Raw genomic sequence first — 25,767 nt, 5'->3', positions numbered from 1 at the left:
AGATCATACTTGAAAAAACCAAAGACAGGAAAAGTAGGAGAAAAGTGTGTTGGAAGAGTGTAAAACACAAAAGAATGCAGACAGAAGAGAGGGGATATTACAATTAAAAAATATTTAAGAAAATACATAACATGTCATAACTCCACCAGTAGTGCAGTCAAGTTGAACTATGAGTGCTTGCTGTGATTTAACCCTCTGAGCCTCCCAAAAAATGGATTCAAAGTCACAAGTTACACAATTTATCACAGCCAGAAACTGTAAAGACAGAAAGAATCATCTGATGTTCAACTTTCCAAAGGTGCTTGAACTAATTATGTGTGACTTTTGGTTTTGTCAGGAAAAATAATCAAATTTAAACAAAAAAAAAACTGAATATTTAATTGGTTGTTTTATTCTACGAGTCTAATTTAACCATTTGCCAAAAATGAACAATTTACAGTCGACAAAATTCTTTAAAAAAAAAAAATTAACACTTCTGCTCAACCAAAAGATCATTACTGACTGAGCTACTATTAACAGTTGCGTGACAAACATTCAGGGACTACATACATAGAACAGACAGGGCACAAGTGTGGAAACAAATTAAAAATCTAAGCATAAAATTATCGATACCATGTGCTGCCTTCCTTTTTCCAATAGTGGTAACACCTATGTGCACTTGGAAACATGCTGTATATGTGGATTGCAAGTTTTAAATTTTTTGTAAAATGAATAAGTCAAAAAAAAAAAAGAGTTTATTTTATGTGATTTTTGTCCTAACTTTATTGTACTGCGCAAAAGAAATGTTTGTGTTTTTCCTACTTCTTTGTATTGCAATGAATGAGATCACAGTGAGTGAAAACATTCCAAAACTCCTTGGGGTTCACACGGTTAATTCTCTCCTTTTTTTTGCATGCAAGAAAAGTGCTGAACAGAAAGACACATAATGAGACATGACAAGGCAAAAAGAACAACCAGAGCAAATACAGAGAGGCTTAAGTTGCTGACCAACAAAAAACATTTGAATTTTGTTATTGTACTATGCATGCAAGTCAGTGTACGTAAGAATAAAAAGAGACAATAAACTTAGGTTAAGAAAGTTGTGTGGTAACTCCCTTTGTGAGTACCTCGTAGGCGCTGGACACCCGCAGCCTGTAGAAGACTGGTATAAATACATGAGCTGGGATGAGCAGACCCAATAAATAAGAGCAGCCCAGGAACCAGTACTCTGTCCCGAATGTGTAGACCTCAGATGGAGCGCCCAGGATGGCCACTGCTGACTGGAACGTGGCCAGCAGGGACAGAGACACAGGCAGGCAGCTCATGGAGCGGTCGGCCATCAGAAACTCCTGTGAAAAACAAGACACTGGCATCAGATATCAGGACTAAAATGACAGCTGAAGTTGATCTCTTTATTCTTTGTTTGCATCCAACACCAAAGTCTACCTGTGTCGTACGCTGACGCCCACCAGAGAAGGCATAAAACAGGCCAATGCCAGCCGAGGCCACAAGCAGCAAAACAAAGATGACATAGTCCACCGTGGTGAAGTGCATCTGGATGACCTCCCCCATGTTAAGGCTGGATGTGGAGGGAGGATCACAGGAGGGAAGTACGACCACTGGCGCTGACTACAATGTCAACAAAAACACTTCACCCATACGGAGATTTGCTGAGAGCTGGAGACAAAGATAAACAGGAGAAAGAAAGTTAGGAGGTCATGTTAATTTATTATTTTCAATGAAACCTGGAGGAAGACTCTGAAACAGACCCAGGCAGCAGCATCATGACAGAATTTGTTCATTTCAACAAAAACTGACAAAAGTAATTCAATGTTTTTGTCCAGTGTAGAATCACCACAGTAAGGTATACAGTGGGTATGGAAAGTATTCAGACCCCTTGAAATTTTTCACTCTGTGTCAGCGTTATGGTCAATCTGACTTAAAAAAGAACAATATATACCAAAGACTATGGTTGTATACTTTGAAATAATTATTTTATTAGTACTCAACAGAAGCTTAAGATACCAGTTGATTCCTCATTACTTTCAGTCTCATATTTTGTATTCTTGTCTTAATTACCAACTGCTTTTAATTTACTTCAAATCACCACAGATAATGCCTAGATGAAGGAACATGTTGTAATTTCCAACACTCAAATAAATCAAGGGAGAGGATAGTCAGAACAAAACCTTATAATGAGCAGTAATACCTTATTTTGAGCCAAAATAACAAACCAAAAAGACATTAGACAGGAAAGATTTTAATTTCTCTTTCTGCTCTCCCCTCACCCCAACTGGTCAAGGCAGATGTCTGCTTTCCCTGAGACAGGCTCTGCTGAAGGTTTTGTCCTGTCTAAAAGGAGGTCTTGCCCTGACATTACTTGCGTTCTGAATTAGCATTATATTTAAAAAAAAAAAAAACTGTATCCAACTGAAATAGAGACAGAGAGAGTTGAAAGGGGACAGATTAGACACTGTGTTAATGTGTAACACAGAATGGCTATACAAAAGATGACAAGAATGTGAGGAATTTAAGAGTAACTTAAAAACGCATATCAGGTCTAAAGATTTTGCTGCTGCCGTCACAAAAGAAGCATGTGAATTTGACAAAAATGTTTAATAAATACTATTTTTTATATGTTCTGTCAAAGCAGCTACATCAAAACATTTTTTGTGGCAGAAAAGCTTTCAACAATAACGATTAGGACCGCATGTTTGCATCTGAATTACAGCAGGACAAAATATAGCCATGATTGCAATGCTACAAAATGCAAATTCTAAGCTGGGAAACAGATGTAGTCCTTGAGATACGATAGGAAATGCAACAAAGGAAAAACAGCAAAGGACTTACTGTGCTGGAGCTGCTGCTGCTGGCTGACGCACACTGGCTGCTCAGGCTTAAGGCTTAAAGGAGGGGAGAGTCCTGCCAGGTCACAACCTCCAAACATGAGCACTGTGGAGATGCGGAGAAATTCAGCAAAACAACGCAGCACACCTACGAATCACATGAGGAAAAACGACCTGTCACAATATTGTTACAAACTGTTCAATACATGTGCAATCTTTTCCAAACAATACCCTCTTTTCTTTTGGAAACAGATCCTTTGAACCAAACAAAACTCAATCTCTTATTATGTTTTAACAAGAGCTATACAATGTATTATTTTACAGATCTCACTTTGTAGATTTTACAGTCCAATATACCAGCACACATTAAACCATCCTCTCTTTCACAACTTGCTTTTTCACAGTGTGTTGTGGTGGAGTACCCCACACTCTTGATTACAAGGAAGAACCAAAGGGCAGCTGACTGCAGAGAGGTCAAGATACAATGACAGGCTAAAGAGTAGAAAGAAGGGAGGTGGAATCATTTGACTCCAGTTCAATTATACTGATTGCAGAAACAATCATGTGTTCACAGCCAAAACAGAGTATGTCTGGATACAATACGTTGATGAGGAAAAAAGAAAATTTAGCAAAGCACTGGTTCAACAAAAATGGAAAAATTACTGGGATACATTTCAAGGTAAACATTTTTTCACAATATCCCTAGCTGTAATGTCAGAGCAATGTAAGGAAATCTGGGAAGGAGCATGCTCTGCTCCAACACAAGCATTGCTTTCACACAGACAACTGTTGAACTGATCTTTAGAAAGGCCACTTGAGCCATCTTCATATGCTGGCAACTTTGAATGACAGTGAAGGGCAACTGCTTCAAATCACAAGAAGCAAAGATCTAGGCACTGGAGTTGTTTTTATAGCTGGAGCACTTGGTTGTTGCCATTTTGGCAACTTCTAACTGCTAGAAAAAGTAGTTTCTGTGGTAACTAAAGAAAAACACTGCAAAGATTTGTATGTGTGAGACGGTGAGCCTGAGATCACGTTTGTGTTCATCAAACATCAGTCGTGTTTTGCCTCGACAGGCCTGTCTGTTCAATACTCAGAGCAGGTTTGATCAAACACTGGCCATTTCGGCATATGACCCTGTTAAATCCCATTTTAATCATTAAGGCTCATTGTTTCTAATCTGCATGACTACGACAGGCTGGGAACAGAAGCAACTCCAAGTGTAGGTGGCTCCATTCAAAACTAAGCTTATCACATGGGTCTGACGATGGTAAACAGCTATATTACATGGCAAGTTCTTTGAGAACATATATATCCACTGCTACCTCAGCTTTCCTTTGCAGATACACTGCACCTCAAGGCATTCAGCATTGCAACAACAAAACATTTGCAGCAGTTGTCGTTAACTTTGCCTTGCAGAAATAAACATGTTGATCTGCTGACTCACAGAAGTCCTTGCTCCTGCTGAGAGTTACAGGATTGGACCTGTCAGCCCTTTGTTGCACTGCTGTTCAGAGACAATAAAAGCCTTTTTGGTAACATGCCATAAACAAGGTATTATTGGTTAAAAAAAAAACGAAAGAGAGACTAACAACTTACAAAGGGCACTGGATTAAAGACAGGAAGCCTGGCAGCTACATGGTGTGGGGTCCACAGAAAATCAGTCATATAAAGCTACTTCAAATGACAAATTAAAAAAGTGCCAGTGCACTTTGTGTAATTGCAAAACACTTCGAGAAGGCAGTAGCAGTCTAAAACATTTAATTAACTGGTAGTGTAAAATCTATATGTAGAAAGAATAAACTAAAGATAAAAAAAATAGCTATAAATACAAAAATCCAGAATAAAAGTAAAGTTCTTCAGAAAATTATGAACTCCTTCAGATAACTGCCATCTCTGCTTGGTCTTCAATGACACAACATGTGACTGTTTCACTGATTCTGCCTGGACTGGTTTGGACAGTCTGGTAAAACATTTTTTTTTTTAACCCATCTTCAAAGTATGAAATCTTTTCCCCTACAAAACATTGCCAAAAGTTCCAGAAAGCAAAGCTGATAGAGTTGTCTAAAGGAAATGTTTCATTTCAGGAAATGTAATGTTCCCTCACAAGCATGGACAACCTTTCTCACAGCCAGACCTCAGAGTAACTCAGCCCAAGTGAAATGACCTTTACAACACAGACACTAAAATGGTGCAGATTTACTAATCCCACACTCTACCAAAGGACAAGTTATTCCCATACTACGTAACAAGGTGCAGGGTAGTGCTTGTGTGAGTGCGCACTCAGCTTGGATCCGTCTGGTATAATACTGTGTGGGCCTCAAAACATTCCCTTTATGTTGCCTGTAACAAGATACTCAACATCAACCCCACAGGCTACTCCAATCTGAGTAGCATACAGTTAATGGCTTGGTACAATAGACAATACCTTTGAATGTTTATTACAAAGGAACATGGCTCACAGCAAGCAATTTGCTTCTGCACCAGTTGGCTGAGGCCTTTTTCACTGGAGGTGCTGTGTCTTTCAATTACACAACAGACACAATACAGGGCGGTCTCAGCACATATTGTGTGTTTATCACGAGTTCAAATCTCACCAATTATTGCATGTCATAGCTCTCTGTCCACTTATGCTGTTACTCATTAGGACTGACTGATTAAAAGCCTGGCCGATTATCAGGGTTGATATGCATCATTTTTCCAATTATGGTATATGTTATTTGTATTAGTCAATTACCGATAAAAATCAATTAAATGTAATACTTCAGCTCTGATGCAGCTGACTCTGTCGAGACTTTGCGGTCTCAGCTATGTCCCGCCCACAGTGCCCTCTGATTGGTTAGACGAGTAACGGCCAATCACCAGGACAAAATAGCTGATGGTACTAGGCTAAAGTTATCACTCAGAGCTTTGTACCTCTTAGCCTGTAGATAACACTGTCTGGTGCACTCTACCATCTTTCTAAAGTTAGATTAACTTTAACAATCTGCTCTAACTGACAGGCATGTCTCCAGCAGATAAAAAAACCTGCACAAACTGAACGAGCAGCACAGTCATCTCCACGAATCAGGACATTAGCTGCTTTCACAGTGGCTAAGGCAATGCAAATGGCTAGCAGTTGGCAGCCTCTAAACAGTGGCAAATAAGCAATAACAAATAAGATTTGGGCCTTAGCAGGAAATAAAAATGACAGGACAGTGAAAGATGAAAACATTAGAAGAGCAGACATAACTGCAGAAGACAAACTGATCTCATTAACACAGTGATCCTAGGTTCATATCCAAATATAGTAATCATAATTAAAGTAACCAAGGTGACAGGTTTCCTGTTATCACATGCTGTTAATAAAAAACATTTAATTTATATCTGGTCCAACGATGAATTATAGGTCTTTCTTGATTACCAATAATTGGTATGAACTCTTAAAACACTATATTCATTGATCCCTATTACTAACATTGATTAATACCCTCTCTCTCATCTTCCACTTAGCTGTGTCTTTCTGAGATAAAACAAAAAAAAACTAATTATAGTCAGTGTGCAATACTATGTGTATACAAAGCCAGTTGTATTATCAATCCTGCCATATGTATACAACAGGCAGATGAACAAAATGTGGTTCCTCTCGGATTATGGTGGAAGCAAATGTATTAAAACAAAAAAAGCACACAAAAAAGTTTAAACAGCTTGCATTTCATAATTAGCTACGCTCTGTGTGTGTGTGTGTGTGTGTGTGTGTGTGTGTGTGTGCCGACGGCTTCGTCACGAGCATCACAAAACATCACACAAGGAGGTCAGGGAGGCTGTGGTTGCCTGGCAACAAACGGACAATGATTGCACATTACATGAGGTAGCATTGCTGGTTTCATCGGTGCTGTCACCCCTACACCCCCCATCTCATGTGTAAATGGTGGAAGGAAGAAAAAAAAAAGCAAGCGTGCTGCTTGACGGTGAGCCTGGGAAGGTTTGCAGCTGGAAAGGACAGACTCCTGAATGAGGCTTTTAAAAATAGCATCAGGGCATTTCAAAGCAATGCACACATTTTCCTCACTGGACAATCAGAGGCCAGCACCCAGGACAAACACTGCACTTAATACACTCATAGTATGTGGGCACTAAACTGAATATTAATCGGAATCAAAAGGCAAAAACCAGGAAAATACAACCAATGTCTGCTTGTTGTCCTTGATAGCTAGATGAGGGATTTCCACAGAGATCTGAGATGCCAGCCAGAGTACCAGCCTACATATTGGTTTTAAAGAAAATTATTTATAAAGTAAATCTATACTGCACTTCTAGCCATCTTCTACTGTAAAAAGTGCAGGGTGAATAAAGACAATTTATTTGTTAAGTCAAGAGATGTCTTGATGGCGTACATACCAATGGATCTTAACATGTAGATATTAAGCAGGTATAATGTTGACCAAGTAATAGCAATAACAAAGAAGCAAAAGCAAAAATTAGCACTGCATGTTTGCTACAATTCGTCGTACACCTAAAACAGAAATTTGGACCTCATAATTGTGCCAGAGGAGACACGGAGAAACATCAAACTTATTGTAATTTATCCATAATTTATTTGGCAGACCAGGGTAAGTGCACCATATTTTATAGCAATCCACAGAGTTATTTAACTCAAAACCATAAATGTAAAAAGTCAAGGGATCACCAAGAATACATTGTCTGAGAACCATAAATATCTGTGAAAAAAATGAAAACAATCCATCAGCAGATGTTGACATAGACTAAATAGATGGCGAGGCAGTATGAAAACCTACTTGAACTAGCAACACAAAGGTGACATTTATACTTTAAACAATATTTTCCAGTTTCATGAGCGATAAGACTTCAAGGATGAAGACCGACTGGTTGTTTTGATAAATATATGCTGCTTCCCTTGGCTTTTCAACTGAACCAGGCATTTATCTAATCTATATTGTAGATTAGAAAGTCATAAAGGGGAACTGTAGGTGGTTGAAACTACCTTGAATGGCACTTTGATTGAAGAGTTTATTACAATGAGATATAACAGAATGCAGAAATGTACACCGACATGATTTCACTCTTTTAAGCAATGAAAAGCATCATTTTACAGGCTGGGTCAGACAAACTATTGCATAAATGACCACAATGCACAGATGCCTGTGGGGTGTGCCTTGTGTATAGTACAGAGTAAATAAAGCACATGTATGCAAGCTGCATGCTCACATGCTTGTGCAGCTGCTCGACTGTCATCGTCTTTGGAATTTGTGCACCGTCTCTGTATCTCACCGACTCTGAAAGGTCAATAATTTGAGTAATCATTAAACCTTCAGCTGAGACCTGGCCTCTTCTGTAAAACGGTTACCATCAGAATGGACTGTAAGGAAAAATTGAAAATCTGAAAGCATCAGTGTTTGTTATTAGAGGCAACAAAGATGAAAAACTGCATCATATAAAACTAGCATCACTGATTGCAATGCTGTTATGGCTTCTAAAAGACTTACAAAAGTGTTGCATTGATGACTAACAACACTGAACAAAGCATAACTGGAACATTATGCTAGTCTTTTGTGATAAATAGCAACATAACACCACACCATGCTTTGTGCTGGTTGAAGCTTTTTGTATAATCATTAGCCTGCAGAATATTAAATAGTTACTATTGAAAGGTCAGCTTGGCTCTCTTCAGCATCGCCACCTGATCAGGTGGGAATGTGTGTGTTCGCCAGACAAACTGTATTTACATCTATTGAAAATATGTAGGCCACAAATGTGATCACATACCCTGGAATTGATTTTCCATGACATGGAAAAGCTCATAGATTCTTTTTTTGTGACGTGGATCATAGTGTTGAAGTAAAATCTCATTTGTACCTTGATGAACTGTATTTGTCTGGACATGACTGCTAGTCAGGATCATAATAGACCAGATTCTGAACAGTTCTCTTTTATTCATTATGATATGTGATTAATGTTGTGACCAGCATCAAGCAACAAGGTCTCACACAGTGTTTTCTTCATGAGAAAAGCAAAGCTGTGCTGTGTTAAGGACAGATACTGTTCTAAGTTTCTGTTTTGTCTGGGTCAGATCTCTGAGCCTGGTGCTTGATTTGTGCCCTTTCATCTGGAATATCCATTCTGCATTTCTCTTCTTTATCATTCATTGTTACTCCTTCCATTCTTCAATAAATTACAAACACAAATCTGTTGCACCGTGACTGTTTTTACTTCGGATCATCCAAATGTTCCACAACACACAGGACATTAAAAAAAAAAATTTAAAAATCTGGACAAATGTCATTCAACTTTCAAGCCAACAAAGGCTTTAGAGTGAGGCACTGAAAGAGACTTTGATCCTAGCATTCTGTTTGTTCAATGTTTTACCTCGCCAAAACAATGAATGCAATGTCTTCACTTGTCCATTTATGCTCATCGAAGCAGTCGCCAAATGGCAGCCTTGCTTTAGACATTTTGTGACTCTACAACCTCACCATAAACAAAATCTTTTAATTTTTGCATTACACTGACTTAAAGTGCCTGTAGTAGCCATATTGCCATAAGGCAGCTGTCATCACAGATTTACATCACATGCATTACAAGTAGGTTCATTAGAGGTACTTGCATTACAAACATTACAGAAAAATCTCTGAAGCTGACCAAATTTTCTCACACAACCACAAATCTGGCAGACTTTGGATATGACTACTAGTGCTTATTTTGCTAGCACAAAGTGATATGCTGGGACTTCATTAAACTGATTTTTATCAATTGGAGCATATTTTCAGATATTTTTAGAATGTAACACAAAGTTTACAACACAAAAAATAAAAAAAAGTACCCTCCCCCCATACCCCAATAAACATTAAGTTATAAATGAAGGACCCAATAAAAACAAAGACTGAAGAACTGAGGAAACACTGTCAGAAATAAATCCAATGAGGAAACACCGGAGGCAGGAGAAGTTACGATTTCAAAAATTAGGAAATAACAGAAAACTTAAGTACTTAGAAGACAGAAACAACTAAAATGTACAATAGACAAATAGATTTTTTAAAATCTATTAAAAGCCAGACTGAAAAAGTAGATCTTGAATTTGCTCTTAAAACATCAACATTCTCTGCTGTCTTCAGAGTACAGTAAAGCTTTGAGTTGCACAGTTCTAAAAACAGTGTTGGCTGAGAACTTCTAAACAGCATCACTGCAAATATTTTACAGTCAAATTAGAACAACTCTATCTGAATCTGGGTGACTGTGGATCAGGTGTTAGAGCGGGTCGTCCAATGATCAAAGGGTCGGCGGTTTGATTCCCACTCTGTCCTAGTCATGTGCTGTTGTGTCCTTGGGCAAGACACTTTACCCGCCTTGCCTCCAGTGCTGCTCTCACACTGGTGTATGAATGCGTGTGAATGTTGGTGGTGGTTGGAGGGGCCATAGGCGCGGATTGGCAGCCACGCTTCCGTCAGTCTGCCCCGGGGCAGCTGTGGCTACAAATGTAGCTTACCACCACCAGAGTGAGAATGTGTGAGTGAATGAATAATGGATCCATTGTGAAGTGCTTTGAGTGCCTAGAAAAACGCTATATAAATCTAATCCATTATTATCTTTATGAATTTAAGAGACTTACTTAGCAGACCCCTGTCACCCTGGCTGCAGCATCCTGTTCTCAGCCCCTCCAAACCCCTTGTAGCAAGCAATGGGCAAACATTACAGAGATTTATGTATTGGTTAATGACTTCTAGTCAGTACGTTTGTGTAGGAAACAAGCCAAATATTTCAGAGACTGCACTTCTGAAGATTAGGGACTATTGGAAATTAGACAATTTGGTGACACACAAGTATCTACACTAAACAATGGCTATAACAGCACATGAAAAATGGTCACTGTACTTTCGCCTTTGCTAATTTGGTGCTGTTAGAGAAAGAACACGATATCTTGCAAAGCTGTCCTGTTATCACTTTGTCAGTTAGGAAAATTGTTTAAATTTGTATGCCTAATTTAAAAAAAAAGTGTGCCAGAGCCTTTCCCCCTGTAGTCAGACCATTCTACACAGCACTACAGGTCAGAGACTACCATTATGGAGCAGGAAAGAAAAAATATTCACATTCAAGAAACCAGAATCAGAACTTTTACTTTTTTTTTTACTAGCAATTTCATGGAGGATAACTAATAGATGAATTGTGGCAGTGTTACTATAAAATGATGAAGAAATGTCTAAAAATGTGCCTGAATGCAGGAAATTAAGCACTTGAAGTTCATAATTTCCAAGAGAAGGATCCCCTGATTTACATGACAGAAATGGCAGAAAGTAATTAAGGGGTGAAGTCAGACCATTCTACACAGCAATACAATTCTACAATTTCATTTAGCAGACGCTTTTGTCCAAAGCGACATACAACACAAGCAAGAATTCAGACATAAGGAAAGACCTGTAGTAAGTGCAAAAAGTGCTTCAAGTGTGATTGGTCAAAGGTGTTGCCATCAAGTTGCAAGAAATAACATTTTTACTTTTATTCTCAGTTTTCAGCGTTTTGACGATGATGATTTCCCTTTGCCACTGGCTAAAATCAATGGAAGGAATCTACAACCTCTTTGCATGGCGTGCCAAAAACTTTTCCCTGGTGTTGATAATGTGCCTTTAAAGGCACCTGCAGCTCTAAACTGGTTGAATAGTTTCATTTAAGACAACAGTATTGGCAAATCTTTGAGGATAGCAATGCAAATATTCCAGAAGGTAGTGTGACAGCTTGAAAGTTGCCAAACCCCCCCCCCCACACACACACACACCTTTTTTTTATATACTTTGTCAGCGCTAAATAAGTGCTGGGGTTTGGACCACCTGACTTATTCTACCCCTAAGGTGGAGTCAGATTAAGTGCCTAGGTGTTCACTACAGGTCTGGATATGTTAGACTACAAAAAATATTCACGTTTAAGAAACTGGAATCAGATAATTGGTTGATTACTATTTAAACGTCTCTAATTATGTGACAGAGGAGGGGTTGTTTTTTTTAATATGAGCACTGACATATTTAGCTAATAACACACGCCCTGCCATTCATTTCGGTGCAGGAGCTAGCCAAACCGGCTTACCTTTGCTAAGTTGGTGGTAGCGTAACAAGACGCCACATTGCTCAGCTATGTTCTAATCAACACAGCCGCAGTAAACGCTGCTATAACCTTAAGGAACAACAAACGGACAAACGACAGGCACACAAACTCGTGTGATAAAGAACTCAGTATCCACATGGTCCTGTTGCCCAATCATACCAACTTTCTGCTGGCGCCGCGTGTACCAACTAGTCGAACACCCGGCAACCTCTGAAAACCCACTGAGACGACGGAACACCAACATTTTCAGCTTTTTGTCGCAACAATATCGCTTTAATTCAGCAACTAGCACCACATGCTTACCTTTGACCGCTGCCCGTCGCTGTCAAAACACCGTAACTCCGGTAATATCACTCGCATCTTATTGTAGGTTCAGCCTTTACGGACCGCCCATTCTCCTTGACACCAGGCGCCTTCAAATGCAGCTCGGAAACTCCACAGTCCAATCAACCACTGACAACTACGTAACACATTTGACTGCGTTCAGCTCTTATAAAATCCCCATCACCATTTCTTTTGCCTCTTGTTGGTAGAGATGGCTTACACAGCCCCTTTATTTTTGATTAATTTGATAAAAAAAGATCTTTATGAGTGGCGCTTTTCATTGAGATACACACAGAGAAGACGAGTCACATAAATTAAAAACACAAATTACTTTACATTAGCTTCTAGTGGGAATACCAGTCTATTTTTCTGCTATTATTCAACTAAATTCTAAGTACGATCTCATTCATTCGTCACATTTTTCAAATTCTTATCAGGAGTCCAATCTAACCGATATCCCTGAAGGTAACACAACACGTGCATTGGCCGCCTGAAATAAATGTAATAGGTTTATTGATTTGTGATAGCAGGATTTCCATTGGGAAAGACAGAATTTTAAAGTGACAGGGAAGCTGTATAAGTGTCAACCTCACCATTAGTTATTATTATTGTTATATATATTGTGTGTGTTGTAAATGACCCGGTTCAGTGTGTATCATGACGCGAGGCTGCATGAAAAATCGTCATCACGGTAATTAATCACCATGGCAATGCCAGCTGATTGATTTTACAGATTTGGAGAGCATAAACCCCGCTCACCCAGCATGCACGACTGTCTACATCTTACCTGCTGTCCTCTACGTCGACATCAGGTGTGAGAACATGTTGTCTTCTCCAGTGCATCCACCAAGCCAATGACACACATTTACCTCCAATTTGGAGAGAAAAACATCAGTTGCGTTCCTGCAGCGGTCACGACATCATCCTCCATTCCTCCCAGTGCGCATTGGTGAGAGCGCAGCTGCACATCCAGCCACATCTCTTCCCCCTCCTCCAGCTGGTGACTCATGTGTCTTGTTGAATTAATAGTGGCACCAGTGTAACACCACAGGGATGGGATTAGTCAGGAGAAAAAAAAATATAGTAGATACAGTATCATTTCTGCAATCCTGGTTAATCTATTAATCTTAATTGGATAAATGGACTGTTTTCTTTGTTCATCTCACATTCAAAAGGCTTATTCACTTTCATACTATGACTGGTAGGGAAGCCCAGGTATTTATTCTCACCTCCAAATTACTTGATTCATGAGTCATTATTGCCCCAAGATCCCTATTCCTCAAACTGTGGTGAAAATGCCAGGTGAGGGACATCAAGACTGCATTATAAGTACCTGATAAGTGGTCACAGATGGTTTCTTTTACTGAAACTCTAAAGCCTTTTATTTCAGGAATATTTGCATAGCTGTCCTCAAAGATTTGCCAATACTGTTGTCTTAAATGAAACTATTCAACCAGTTTAGAGCTGCAGGTGCCTTTAAAGGCACATTATCAACACCAGGGAAAAGTTTTTGGCACGCCATGCAAAGAGGTTGTAGATTCCTTCCATTGATTTTAGCCAGTGGCAAAGGGAAATCATCAGCGTCAAAACGCTGAAAACTGAGAATAAAAGTAAAAATGTTATTTCTTGCAGAATGTACACTCCACGATAGCATTTCTTCCTCATTTAAAAAAAAAATGTTCTTGTCTTCTTCTTATTGCACACCCTATACTTTAGCACACATACTGTATGAGCAGCATGTGGCAAAAACACTTATACCTTGAATTTTATTGAAGTTTCCTTCATCAAAGTCTAATATACAATTTGTTTATTAAATGATCAAAAATAACAGGAAAATGCATCAATGTCTTTCGCATTAGAAAACAGACTCCAATGCCAGGAAAAACCCTGAATAAATCCCATGGGGAAACATGTTCAGCACAGTAACTGCTTCCTCTGCAAGTTCTATCAACAGACAGGCTCTCAATGTCATTATAATAGTTTTTATTGTAAAACAAACTGTATAAACAGTGAATCATTAATCACTTCTTTTCACACTGAAAACTACCAAATGCAGTAAATGAATATATTGGAGGTGGTGCTGGATCTTGCATACTCTATTCATTTACTGTCTTGGCAAATATTAATCAATTCCTCTGACAACTGGAGGAATGTTGCTGTTTGTGTAGTAAGTACAATATTTAACATTTCACAAAGATTTGACTACTTTTCACTGAAGAGCACAGCTGCTTCAATCAGTCCATGTTCAGGGGCACTACATGATATCATTCAGACAAGAGTACAAAACCCAACATGGATAAGGGAAGAGACTCCACTTGTGCCGTTTCACAGCGAGCTGTAAGTGTAACCAGAGAATGGACATACAGATAAATGTAATTTAAACACAATTTGGTGGAACCCACAAGCTTCTCTGCCAAAGAAAATATTGGCATTAGCTCCTCAACAAACACAGCATCCTTGAGTGTCCATCTTGCACGAGTTTCCCCTCAGTTCAGTTTTCTGATGATGGAGTTAATGTCTGTACCGCGGAACCCAGGATTCCCCAGGTCCTTCAGGAGCCCAGCTTTATCCCTGGCAGCATGACGAGCCACTGACAGCTTGAAAGGAAGCAGGAAGTTGTTGGCGACCCGGAAGCTTTTACCAACGGAGTAGATCTCATGGATCAGGTCCTCCAAACAGATGATGCCGTGTTTACCTGAGGAACGAGAGGAGGGAGGTGAGTGACGGGAAGAAAAGGAGCCCCAAAGGAGGAGTAAATAGTGAGAAAATACTATCAAATGCACATATTCGAGATTGATTTTGTTTCAGGGGACGTTTAGGTGTAAGTTGAAAAAGCCAAAATGGCATTTGCCACTTTGCAGTATTTTACCCTGCATTAAAACTGAATAAAAAAACAACTGTTTTTTGGAAGTTGGTTATGGCCACTTATTATATATTCAGAATTTATAGTCTCTATGAAGATAAATACAACTAAACAGTAAACTGTGTACTAATCAGTATGGGCCACACTGAATTACTATGCATTCACAGATTTAAATAAATCCATGCTAAGGGAAAGGTTCAGGGCATGGATCCTGTCAATCCACTACTATTCATCGTTAAAAAGGCTGAAAGCACACTGAGGGTGTGGAAATTCAAACTATCCAGAGCTACAAATGGAAAACTTCAAAACCAAGTGACATTTCAGTGAGTTTCACAAATGTCACAGTGAGACAACACTTTGCCTCGTCTTTATTATTCATGCATCTCCACTCACTGGGTTTGACTTCGAATATAAGCCACATTTTCTTTCGCTGACTGTAAAAGTGTGTTTAACCTACATGTTTTTGCTAGTTTACATCCCTGAGGTAAAATGACAACTGACTGACAACTACAAAGTCTGACAATAGAGATCCTCATAAAAAAAGCAGTTTATTGAACAACCCTTTATACATTCTTCACAAGTGCTAAAATTCCCCGACGCTTTTCTGTAACCACAGCTGCTCAGAGTTGTTTCATCTAATCAATGTTCAACTTTTCATTTCTTGCACCTTAGAATTCTAACATTGCATGCTGAGACATTCTGTAAACCACTTTGCAAACACATGGTTTAAATTCTGTGTTTAGGAAAATGTTCTGTCCTTAAATGAACGTTAATCTTAATGATAATTAACACTAAAATGTCTCAGCATTAATAGGTGGCGTATGCAGTCAAGTGGTGTTATGTATCCTTTTTGTAGGGTTTTAATCCCTAATACGTTAATTTTTTAGGTGATAGCAGCTGTTGTCTTCAATGGGCTGCACTGAGAACTTCATTGAAATTTTATTTAGTTTAATTTGCATTTTATTCTCTTATTTGTTTTCATTATTTGTCTAATTTACCATTTGTTGTATTGTGAAAGCACTTTGTAACTTTGTATTTGTAAAGTGCTATACAAATGAAGTTATTATTTTTAATTAGAGTGCATCAAGTAACATATACAGAATAAACAGTAACAAAAAATCAAACAGTGGACGTGACTTACCCATGTGCTGCTCAATGAAGGTGTTGTCTGTGAGAGGAACCCCCCTCTTGCCGACCCTGGCCTGACCTCTCTTCAGAATGAGCTCACGAACAGACTTCATGTTTGGAAAGCTGTCGTGAACAATACCAAGTGGTAGAATATTTAACACCACAAATGAAAACCCAAGACAAAGTTCTGCAGCACAGCAGTGGGAATGACTCACCCCCAGGCCACATAGGGCTCCACAATCTTCAGCATGGCCATGGAGGTCTTGTTTATCTTGACAAAGGACCCGCTGAAGATCTTCCTCAGTCTAAACATCTGGATTACCTTCATCACTTTACTGCTGACACCTTTAATCCTAATGGGAGAGGAATTTTTATTTTAACAAAGTGGAATAGCTTTTCAGTGTGCGGGAAACCAAAAAACAAAGCACAAAACAGGCTGAAAAGACTAAATCAACAGCTAACACTTTTCCTTAATAGCAATAAAAGCATGTGAGGAACCTTCATTATTATTTTTTGGGCATATTTATCTGTGTTAGATAGGACCAGTGCTTCTCAAATAGTCGTGTGTGGAGGCATGACAAGGGGGGTGCAAGTGACTGGGAGGAAAACGTCCGTCTACGTGGAACTAATTAGCTGAACTACTGTAAAAACAACTACTGTTTTTCGCGGCACACAAACTGTGCTGGCCGTTGTCCAAGTCCAAACTTGTGTACTTGCCAAATACAGACGACCGAGAATGCATCGTTAATGTGCAATCAGACCACTGGCGTACTTGATCATGTCACCATCTTGAAACGTGTCTCCCGCGGTCCAAAACCGGCCTGCCAGAATCAGCCCGTGGGACGACTTTGCAAAGTGTAAAAATTACACAGAAGGCATTAACTGCAGATTGTAAATTTGGAAAACTGTAAATTTTAAATAATTTCTAGACCTTGACAAGTTATTTTGATCATAAAGTAAAATACCAGATTGCTCAGTTCCAGATAGCTGTGACTGAATGTTTTGTGTCTTTGCAGATGAACTGTCATCTGTAAGTTGCAATGCATGTGTAAATGGTCAACTGAGGCATAATACTGTTGAAATTTAACTTAAAAAAATTGAGAACCACTGGATAGGACAGTGAAAGAGAGACAGGAAACATGGGTAGAAGAGTCGGGGAATGACATGTAGTAAATTGCCATGAGCTGGATTCAAACCCATGACCGCTGTGTCGGGGACTATAGCCCCTGTAAAATGGTTGCCTACCCAGCCAGCTGAGCTATCTGGGCACCTGTGAGGACCCTTTATTGTAAAAAATATAATCAAAACTCTGACGGAGTGCTTCAAATATTCATTCAGACCAGATATCTATAAAACATCAGTTTCTCTATTTGAAATTTGCCCATATTTGAGCCACTGCAGCTCATTGACCACCTTCAAGCAGACAGCAGGCATGTTTCCACATAACTGTCATGCGAATCGGATGCAAACTTTCGAAATGTCACGAAAAAAATCTTAAGCTTGTTTCAGTCCACTGCATTGGAGTGAAACAAGTACACTGCCATCAGAAGGTGGTGGTATTACACAATGCTGTAACAAACAGAGTAGAAGAGGCCAGAAACAAAACCAGAAGTTTGAAAAAAAAAAAAAGAAACAGAACTTTTGTCTTTTTTGAGAGAAAACTAAATAGAAGTCTTAAGGTATTGAATATAATTGTGAAAGTTGCAATTCTTCTTTTGAGTTTTATTCCTTCTGGAGGTGAAAACAATGAAAGAACCAGAAATAGACAATCAAGTGAGTTCAATGTTTGCTGTGTCAGAACTTGGAAAAGGTGTTTCCATCTCCCAAGAAACATGTGAATTCTTCTTAGAAAACTACTTCAAGATGTAACAAAGCCTTGTTTGTGATGAGGGATTTTTCAGAAAAACTTTTTCTATGAGACAATTCATAACGCACATAATAATACATCATAAAATCATGACACTAAGAGGATGGAGTGGACAGTTGCCTAATGACCAAGTGCTCATCAGCATTCACTACTGACCATATTTCCAACTCATTTCGAGTATCTGAGCTAATATTGAGGAATTGTACATTAGACTACTTTAAAAACCTCTATCTGCCTCCGAGTGACTTACTCTCTGATGCGGACGACGAAGGCCAGTTTGTGCTTTTCAGGAGGTAGCGGTGCAGGTGGTCTGTGTTCGGCTCTACGGATACGAGTGTTGTCACGGTGACTCTTGTGGCTGTCTTTCAAAAAATCTTCCAAACGCTTGAATTGTAATGGTTTGCCTTTTGATACCTGCAACAACACAGAGAAACACATGCATATATGCAGCTGAACAAAAATATAGATATTTTTTTCCCATATTTTGCATCAAGTCTACATCAAAGGTCAAGTTTGGTTTCCGTTTCATTACAGAGCAGTGCACTATGGAGCAAGTTTTAACACAGCCAGGCTTTTCTTTGTGTTGGCTAAAACCTAAATCAGAGATAAAACAGGAAAAAACATACACTACCAGTCAAAGGTGTGGACACACCGTCTCATTTAATGGTTTTTCTTTATTTTCATGACTATTTACATTGTAGATTCTCACTGAAGGTATCAAAACTATGGAATATGGAACTAACATATAAAACATTTTTTGACTTATTTCACTTTTTTTTTTGTTTCCGACAATATTCCATGTGTTCATTCATAGTTTTGATGCCTTCGGTGAGAATCTACAATGTAAATAGTCACGAAAACAATGAAAAACCATGAAATGAGAAGGTGTGTCCAAACTTTTGACTGGTAGTGTATCTATGTATTTTCTGTATCACAAATTGAACTGTATGTTATCAAGGAAACGCACCACACACAGTTTGCCCGCTAAAACTGCACAGCTTCATTAAGTATCAACACTAATATACTACTCAGCAGGCTGTAAGATATGTTGTGTTCATTCTGCTGAAAATCTGTATTGCTGAGAGAGAATATGGTCAGGAAAGAAATTAGTGAAAGGAAGACAATTTCTACAGCAGATTTGAATCCAAAAGTGTGGACATAACCTCCTCCAGAGCAGGTTAGCAGTGGAGAGTCAGTTATCATGGTAATCTATCTGGTTAAAAGAGAGCCACCTTTGTGACACTAAAAAAGTGTATTTAGGCTCAACATACCTCACTAACCCATTCATCTGGCTTCGTAATACAGCCCTCTGGACAGTGCTGATACTTTTTCTGTATCTGACTTTTCATACTGTCAAGGAAAACAACCATTACTTACTTTTCTCTTCTCAAGCAGTGCAAGCTTGGCTTGTGTAGCTTTAATTGCCTGGTATTGTTTCCTCTTTTTCAGGAGATACTCTGGAACTAACTTGATCACCTTTTTGGATCTGGAAACAGAAACATCAAGTTAGTGAGGAAGACTTCTGATAAACTGTTCAAAGTTAGCTCAGCACATTTTCTAACATTAAGTACATATACAACAAACACAGCATGTAATATTTTTTAGATTACATTGCATCTTTTTATTACAGGAAATACATATTTATTGCTTCAACATCTCTACAACAGAATGAATCCTCAGTCAGAACCTGTCTTCCAATCATTTGGACAACAGGCTGGTGTTGTCAGAGCTGCCTTAAACAATCTCAGACAACAAACAGTGAAGTTGTGGACATTCTGCCTGGCTTCAGTCCCAAATGATGTGCAGCACAAACATGCCAACAGCCGGATCTTGTCTTTTACTTTTCATCTGCAGAATCAGTAAATAAAGCTGCATTTAAAGAAACTTTATAGTCACTGGTCAAGGAATTGTCTGGAGACACGATCTGATCATTGTCCTTTAAAGCCACAGCTGGCTAGAATGTGGAATAATTCAGCAGCTGAGAACTTGTAACAAGCTGAACAACTCTTAACCTCTTGTGCCAACCTGGTTAACATTTATTTAACCATAAAACTAAGCCATTTGCATGCAGGAATTTAGAGTTTTGTTCACATATATTTGATATAAGCAGTCATCTGTTTCCAAAGAGAACAAATCAGCTACACAACATCAGGTTGGTGAGCTCGACAACTTTAGTATTAGTAGAAAAGTAACCCAAACAGAGCTGACAAAACATACAGCACAGGTGCAGTCCCCTGCATTAAAGCACTGTTATTTACAATAACTAGTTTTAGATAGCGAAACTGCATCACGTCTCTCTCGGTATACTCAGATCCATGTGAAATTAGAAACTGCTTTTTTACCCATCAACCTTCTAAATATAAACATTTACCGAGTTAGTGAAACTAGTATTTACCAGAAAGATCCCACATGTTTAAACTGTACGAAAATGAAGCACGGATGGACTTAGATATTAAAAACAAATACATACTCCGATTCAGCCATGATGAAATCTGAAGTGTTGACCGTCGCGCAGTGATGACGTCTTATTCCACGTGTTTGTTCGCCACAGACTGGACGCTGCAACGGCGCACACTGACACCAAGCGGCCAGTAACACTGAAACCCATAGACATAATAAAGACTAGACGCCGCTCGGGCTGCTGCGCAGCGAGAAATACGGCCGCCCTCTTGGTCCGGTCACCCGCTCCACTCAGCGCTGTTTGACATCGCATTTAATCCATCTTAACTCTGAATATTAAACTGATTTTCACGCGTTTTTATTTTTATTTTTTTGCTGCAAATGTCATACATGTAGCTATGATACAGGACAAATGGTTCGGCGTATTTTAATATTCATAGCGGGATTAACAGTAATAGAATATTCTGATATTAAGCTCGACTGTAGACAGATATTGTGCAAACACTGTAGACACATACACACACTAATATATGTTAGAGAAGCAGATAATGGCAGTAAAGTCAATTAGCCTATTTTAATAATTTGAAGAGACAATATATGATTACGCTATATACGTATATATATATATATATATATATATATATATATATATATATATATATATATATATATATATATATAAAAACAAAATACTGACTAATTAACACATATTTCTATATAAAACAATAGATAGAAGTTATATATCAGAGAAAATGAATATATATAAATCATAGATGGAGTATTAATATAATCAATACATCAGAGAAAATTATTATATAAATCATATATAGACTATCAATATAATTCATACATATATATTAAAAAGATATATCAGAAAATGATAATATATATATATATATATATATATATATATATATATATATAGTTTTATATAGAAATGTGTTCATTAGTCAGTATTTTGTTTATATATGTATATATGGCGCAATCATATATTGTCTCTTCAAATTATTAAAATAATTGACTTTACTGCCATTATCTGCTTCTCTAACATATATTAGTGTGTGTGTGTTTACAGTGTTTGCAAAATACCTGTCTAAAGTCGAGCTTAACATCAGAATATTCTATTACCTATTATTATTATGATCTATTATTCCCGCTATGAATATTAAAATACGCCGAACCATTTGTCCTGTATCATAGCTACATGTATGACGTGTGCAGAAAAAAAAATAAAAATAAAAACGCGTGAAAATCAGGTTAATATTCAGAGTTAAGATGGATTAAATGCACTGTCAAATGGCGCTGAGTGGAGCGGCTGACCGGACCAAGATGGCGACCCCACCGCTCGTCAGCCCCAATGGACAGCAGCGGTCGATGCGGCGTCTACTCTTTATTATGTCTATGCTGAAAACATCCAGATGTGGAACATGTGAAGAACATGGGCCTGTTTCACGAAGCAGGTTTATTGAAAACTCTGAGTTTCTTAACCGTGAATTGAGGGAAACTCAGAGTTTTCCGTTTCACGAAGCGAGGTAACTCTAACCAGGGAATGCGGGGTAACTCTAGCCTGTTTCACAAAGAGGGGTTACTTAAACTCTCGGTCAGTTACCGCAGTAATAGACTCTATGACTTGAACCTGGTCCCCAGCAGGTTTATCTGAGGATTGATGCTAGAGGTACGGACCCATACCGTAGCATCTGTACTAGAGGTACGGACCCGTGGCTATGGCGAACGGAGCTCTTTCTCTGTGGCAACATTGGTAGAGTGCTGGACTGCTGATCTAGCAGCCCGCGTTTGATTCCTGGGTTGTAACACTCTGTCATTGTTCAGTTGTTGTGGGAGTGCTCTATGCTACAGAGTCTGTATAGGTGAGCAAGCTAACATGTACAATTTATAAACTAGAACATAATTAAACCTTACCATGTTTAAAATATTATTGTATTGAAATTATAGTTAGTACTTTATCACCATAAATATTTATGTAACTGGGTTTTAAACCTTTTGGTGATATAATTCAGTAATGCATGTACCTTAAATATGTAATAATAAGATTTCAATATAAAAGAATTGGCTTTTCAAAAATCAATGAAATCTTTATTTGATTATACAACACAAAATACAATATTATATACAATGTTCCTTATAAGCATGAAACAAGACACAAATTATGAACATGAAGCTTAATGGTTCTCAATATTAAAAATGAAATAAGAAAGTATTTAAATAGTTGCAGTTAACGCTTAATATTGATAAAACAGAGGAACAATTATTTTCATTGCTTTAAGAGAATGTTAAGTTGCTCTTTCTTTGTGAACTAAAATTATGTCTAGCAGTAATAGTTGTGATAATGTATTGGGCAGACAAACTATTCATGATTCTTGATTTATTTGCACATGGGGCAAAAAAAAAAAAAAGTCGTCTTGGCTTGCATATAATGTTTACACAAGAGTAGTGCAGCCACAAATAACAGCCGCTGCAATGTATCCATTTGGGCTTCTTTTCCTTACGTTGCACACAATTCAGATTCAAACCACATCTGTTGGTTCGAAAATGGTCATTCTCTACCAGGCAATGATGAACACAACGGCGATACGTAGCACAATGTTACTGGCACATAATGCTGGGAGACACCTCGCATGCAATTGCGTCAGCATTCTGGAGGAAACACAAACATTGTTATAATGGAGCTGCCTCACTGACAGGTAAAGACAATGAAAAGAGAAAAAAAAAAGACTGACTTACCATCAGCAAGAAGACTCCGCAATTTGATCCATCAGTCTGTTCTGAACACAGCCGCTCAACAATTGTCCAATTGGCCAACTCTCCACTCACTTCACTGCGAAGCTCCATGTATTTACTACATACACATGTATTTTTATTATATTTTTTGTACATTCTTACACAATAAAATATTTTTGTTTAGGGAACTACACATACCACCAATGACTGCACAGAGTCTGTGCCGCGTTCCTTGAGTTTCTCTCCATCTCCGCCCACTTTCAGCCACACACGCTGTTTCATTTCCTCATTCATTCAGTCAGTAAGCGAGCGAGTTTTGGCATAGAACAGCTTTTATTAATGATCCAGTGGATAAAGGAGCAGCATTACAGCACAGATAATTAAATATTCGTCGGTAGATTGTTATCAGACCATGCATAAATGTTCTCGCATTTCCGGAAAATGTTTCGCAATCCTTTTAAGTCCATAATCTACATAAACAACCTAATCCGTCCTTACATTTACATTACCAGCCGCAGTCATGCTCTCACATCTAGCAGATATTGTGTGTTGCGCTGTGGTTCTTTGCAAATGGAAGTTTTTATATAATGTCGGAGATGCAGAGTAAGGCAACTGTATGGAGGGCGGTCAGAAAAGTGTTCCTGGCCCTGAAACGACTTTTACCATCACTGTGGTTTTCCCTGGACATAAACCTGTCAGAGCATCAAGGAGGAGTTCCACAGGATTGCAGGTGAATGATGTAGAAATATGTTAAATTCATTTTAAATCATATTCTGTTAATGACATTGTGCTGCAACCTCAGACTGGGATTAGTCATTTTAATTTATTTTAGGATTTCCCAGTGTGATTGGATGCATAGATGCACACACATCCTCATCACAGCTCCCTCACATCATGAACAGGAAGTCCATTCAAAGCATAAATGTGCAGGTAGGCTACAGATAGACTGACTACTGTTTCTAAATGTTAAAGACTGCATCATAGTTCAACATCTGTCATTCTCTGTCCAGATCATATGTGATGCTGCATGCATCATTTCTAATGTGGAGGCCAAGTGGTCTGGGTCTGTTCATGACGCCAGGATTTATGGAGAGTCTAACCTGAGCAACAGACTGCAGCGTGGTCAGCAGCATAAAGATTTTCACAATAGAATTCACTTGTCTCCCTCCTTTAATATGCTCTGATGTATCCACTATACATTACAGGAGAGTTTGATGGCCTTCTGCTGGGTGACAGGGGTTACCATGCCAACCCAGGCTGATGACCTCATACCCTGACCCTGAACCAGGCCCCCAACAGAACTTCAACCGGACTCACTGCAGGACCAGAGCCCAGGTGGAGATGACCATAGGCCTGCTGAAAGCCTGTTTCCAGAGCCTACATCTCCTCAGGTTGACCCCTGAGAGGGCCTGTGATATTACTGTGGCATGTGTTGTTCTTCATAATATTACCACTATTAGAGGAGAGCAACACCCTGCCCTACAAACTGAAGACCCACATGATGGCCCCATCCACCTGCAGCTATCCAGGACAGCAGAGCAGTCAGAGACACCGTATGCAATAATCACTTTAGAGTTTAAGTCACCATCATCACCATCACAGCAAATTTGGTCTTCTTTATTTCCTACAAATAAAAGAGATAGTTCAGTTCATGTTCCAGTAGTTAACATAATTCACCTGTGACCATCACCCACCTCTAACTTGTGCTCCAGTATTTCAATTTCCAGATCTGCCCTCCTAATCTGTTTTTTGGATTTTTCTCAGCAAATGCAGTTTGTAAATCTGTTTTACTGATAACTGGGAATACATATAGGACATTAAATTATACAGTTGCACAGGAATTCCACAGACTGTAGCTCTGGTGTTTCCTGAACATCCATCTCACTGTGTCAGTCTGTGCAGTGGAAGTTGAGGAACCATCCTGCTGCTGTCCAGCCATGCTCTGTTAAAAAAGATGAGAATGTGCAATACTTCAGTGTAGGCTAAATGTCACACTCTATATTCCACCCAAAATCTGAATCGGAAGAGAACCATCAGTAACACACCTCTATATTAGGAACTATAAGGCAGCAGACACAGTTTCATCCTCTTCATCCTAGATCAGTGACATGTTTCAGTACACTTAAACTACCATTTGGATAAATCTTTGGAGTGTTGCCTACTTACAGTTACAAGGTCTGTTGTGGTGTGAAGGGGCCAAAAGACAAAAAAAGACACAAAACACAATATATACATATACATACATATATATATATATATATATATATATATATATGTATATATATATATATATATATATACATATATATATATATATATATATACAGTGCCTTGTGAAAGTATTCGGCCCCCTTGAACTTTTCAACCTTTCGCCACATTTCAGGCTTCAAACATAAAGATATAAAATTTAAATTTTTGTCAAGAATCAACAACAATTGGGACACAATCGTGAAGTGGAATGAAATTTGTTGGATATTTTATGCTTTTTTTAACAAATAAAAAACTGAAAAGTGGGGTCTGCAATATTATTC

At 38.5% G+C, this 25,767-nt stretch overlaps 2 protein-coding genes and 1 long non-coding RNA gene across 6 annotated transcripts in view; all 3 read right to left on the bottom strand.

Moving 5' to 3' along the window:
* The window catches only part of slc5a6a (solute carrier family 5 member 6a), a 32,867-nt gene extending 19,614 nt beyond the window's left edge, over positions 1–13,253 (bottom strand). Inside the window, exons 1-4 of one of the 4 annotated variants that reach the window (XM_022216211.2) lie at positions 13,027–13,253; positions 2,830–2,973; positions 1,426–1,656; positions 1,107–1,328 (exon numbers count right to left, since the gene is read on the bottom strand). In XM_022216211.2, coding sequence (XP_022071903.2) covers positions 1,107–1,328; positions 1,426–1,551 — 348 coding nt within the window. In that variant the 5' untranslated portion in view covers positions 1,552–1,656; positions 2,830–2,973; positions 13,027–13,253. Of the gene's footprint in view, positions 1–1,106; positions 1,329–1,425; positions 1,657–2,829; positions 2,974–12,218; positions 12,333–13,026 lie in introns of those variants that run through there. The other 3 variants (XM_022216190.2, XM_022216201.2, XM_051960671.1) reach the window with 3 other exon arrangements.
* A 952-nt stretch (positions 13,254–14,205) lies between these two features.
* rpl7l1 (ribosomal protein L7-like 1) lies at positions 14,206–20,682 on the bottom strand. The gene is made up of 6 exons (XM_022216181.2): positions 20,568–20,682; positions 19,475–19,583; positions 18,348–18,511; positions 16,446–16,583; positions 16,244–16,353; positions 14,206–14,934 (listed from the first exon to the last, which is right to left on the bottom strand). The coding sequence occupies exons 1-6, from the start codon at positions 20,579–20,581 to the stop codon at positions 14,726–14,728; spliced, it is 744 nt and encodes a 247-aa protein (XP_022071873.1). The 5' UTR covers positions 20,582–20,682; the 3' UTR covers positions 14,206–14,725.
* A 1,958-nt stretch (positions 20,683–22,640) lies between these two features.
* LOC127537691 (uncharacterized) lies at positions 22,641–23,744 on the bottom strand. Its single transcript, XR_007947487.1, has 3 exons — positions 23,435–23,744; positions 23,240–23,354; positions 22,641–23,152 (listed from the first exon to the last, which is right to left on the bottom strand). It is a non-coding gene; the product is annotated as an uncharacterized LOC127537691 (long non-coding RNA).
* Positions 23,745–25,767: the final 2,023 nt, after the last annotated feature.

This window comes from Acanthochromis polyacanthus, chromosome 16, assembly GCF_021347895.1.
Source record: "Acanthochromis polyacanthus isolate Apoly-LR-REF ecotype Palm Island chromosome 16, KAUST_Apoly_ChrSc, whole genome shotgun sequence".
NCBI lineage: Eukaryota > Metazoa > Chordata > Actinopteri > Pomacentridae > Acanthochromis > Acanthochromis polyacanthus.
Note: the sequence above shows the minus strand (reverse complement) of the source record. Positions and strands in the feature narration are given on the sequence as shown.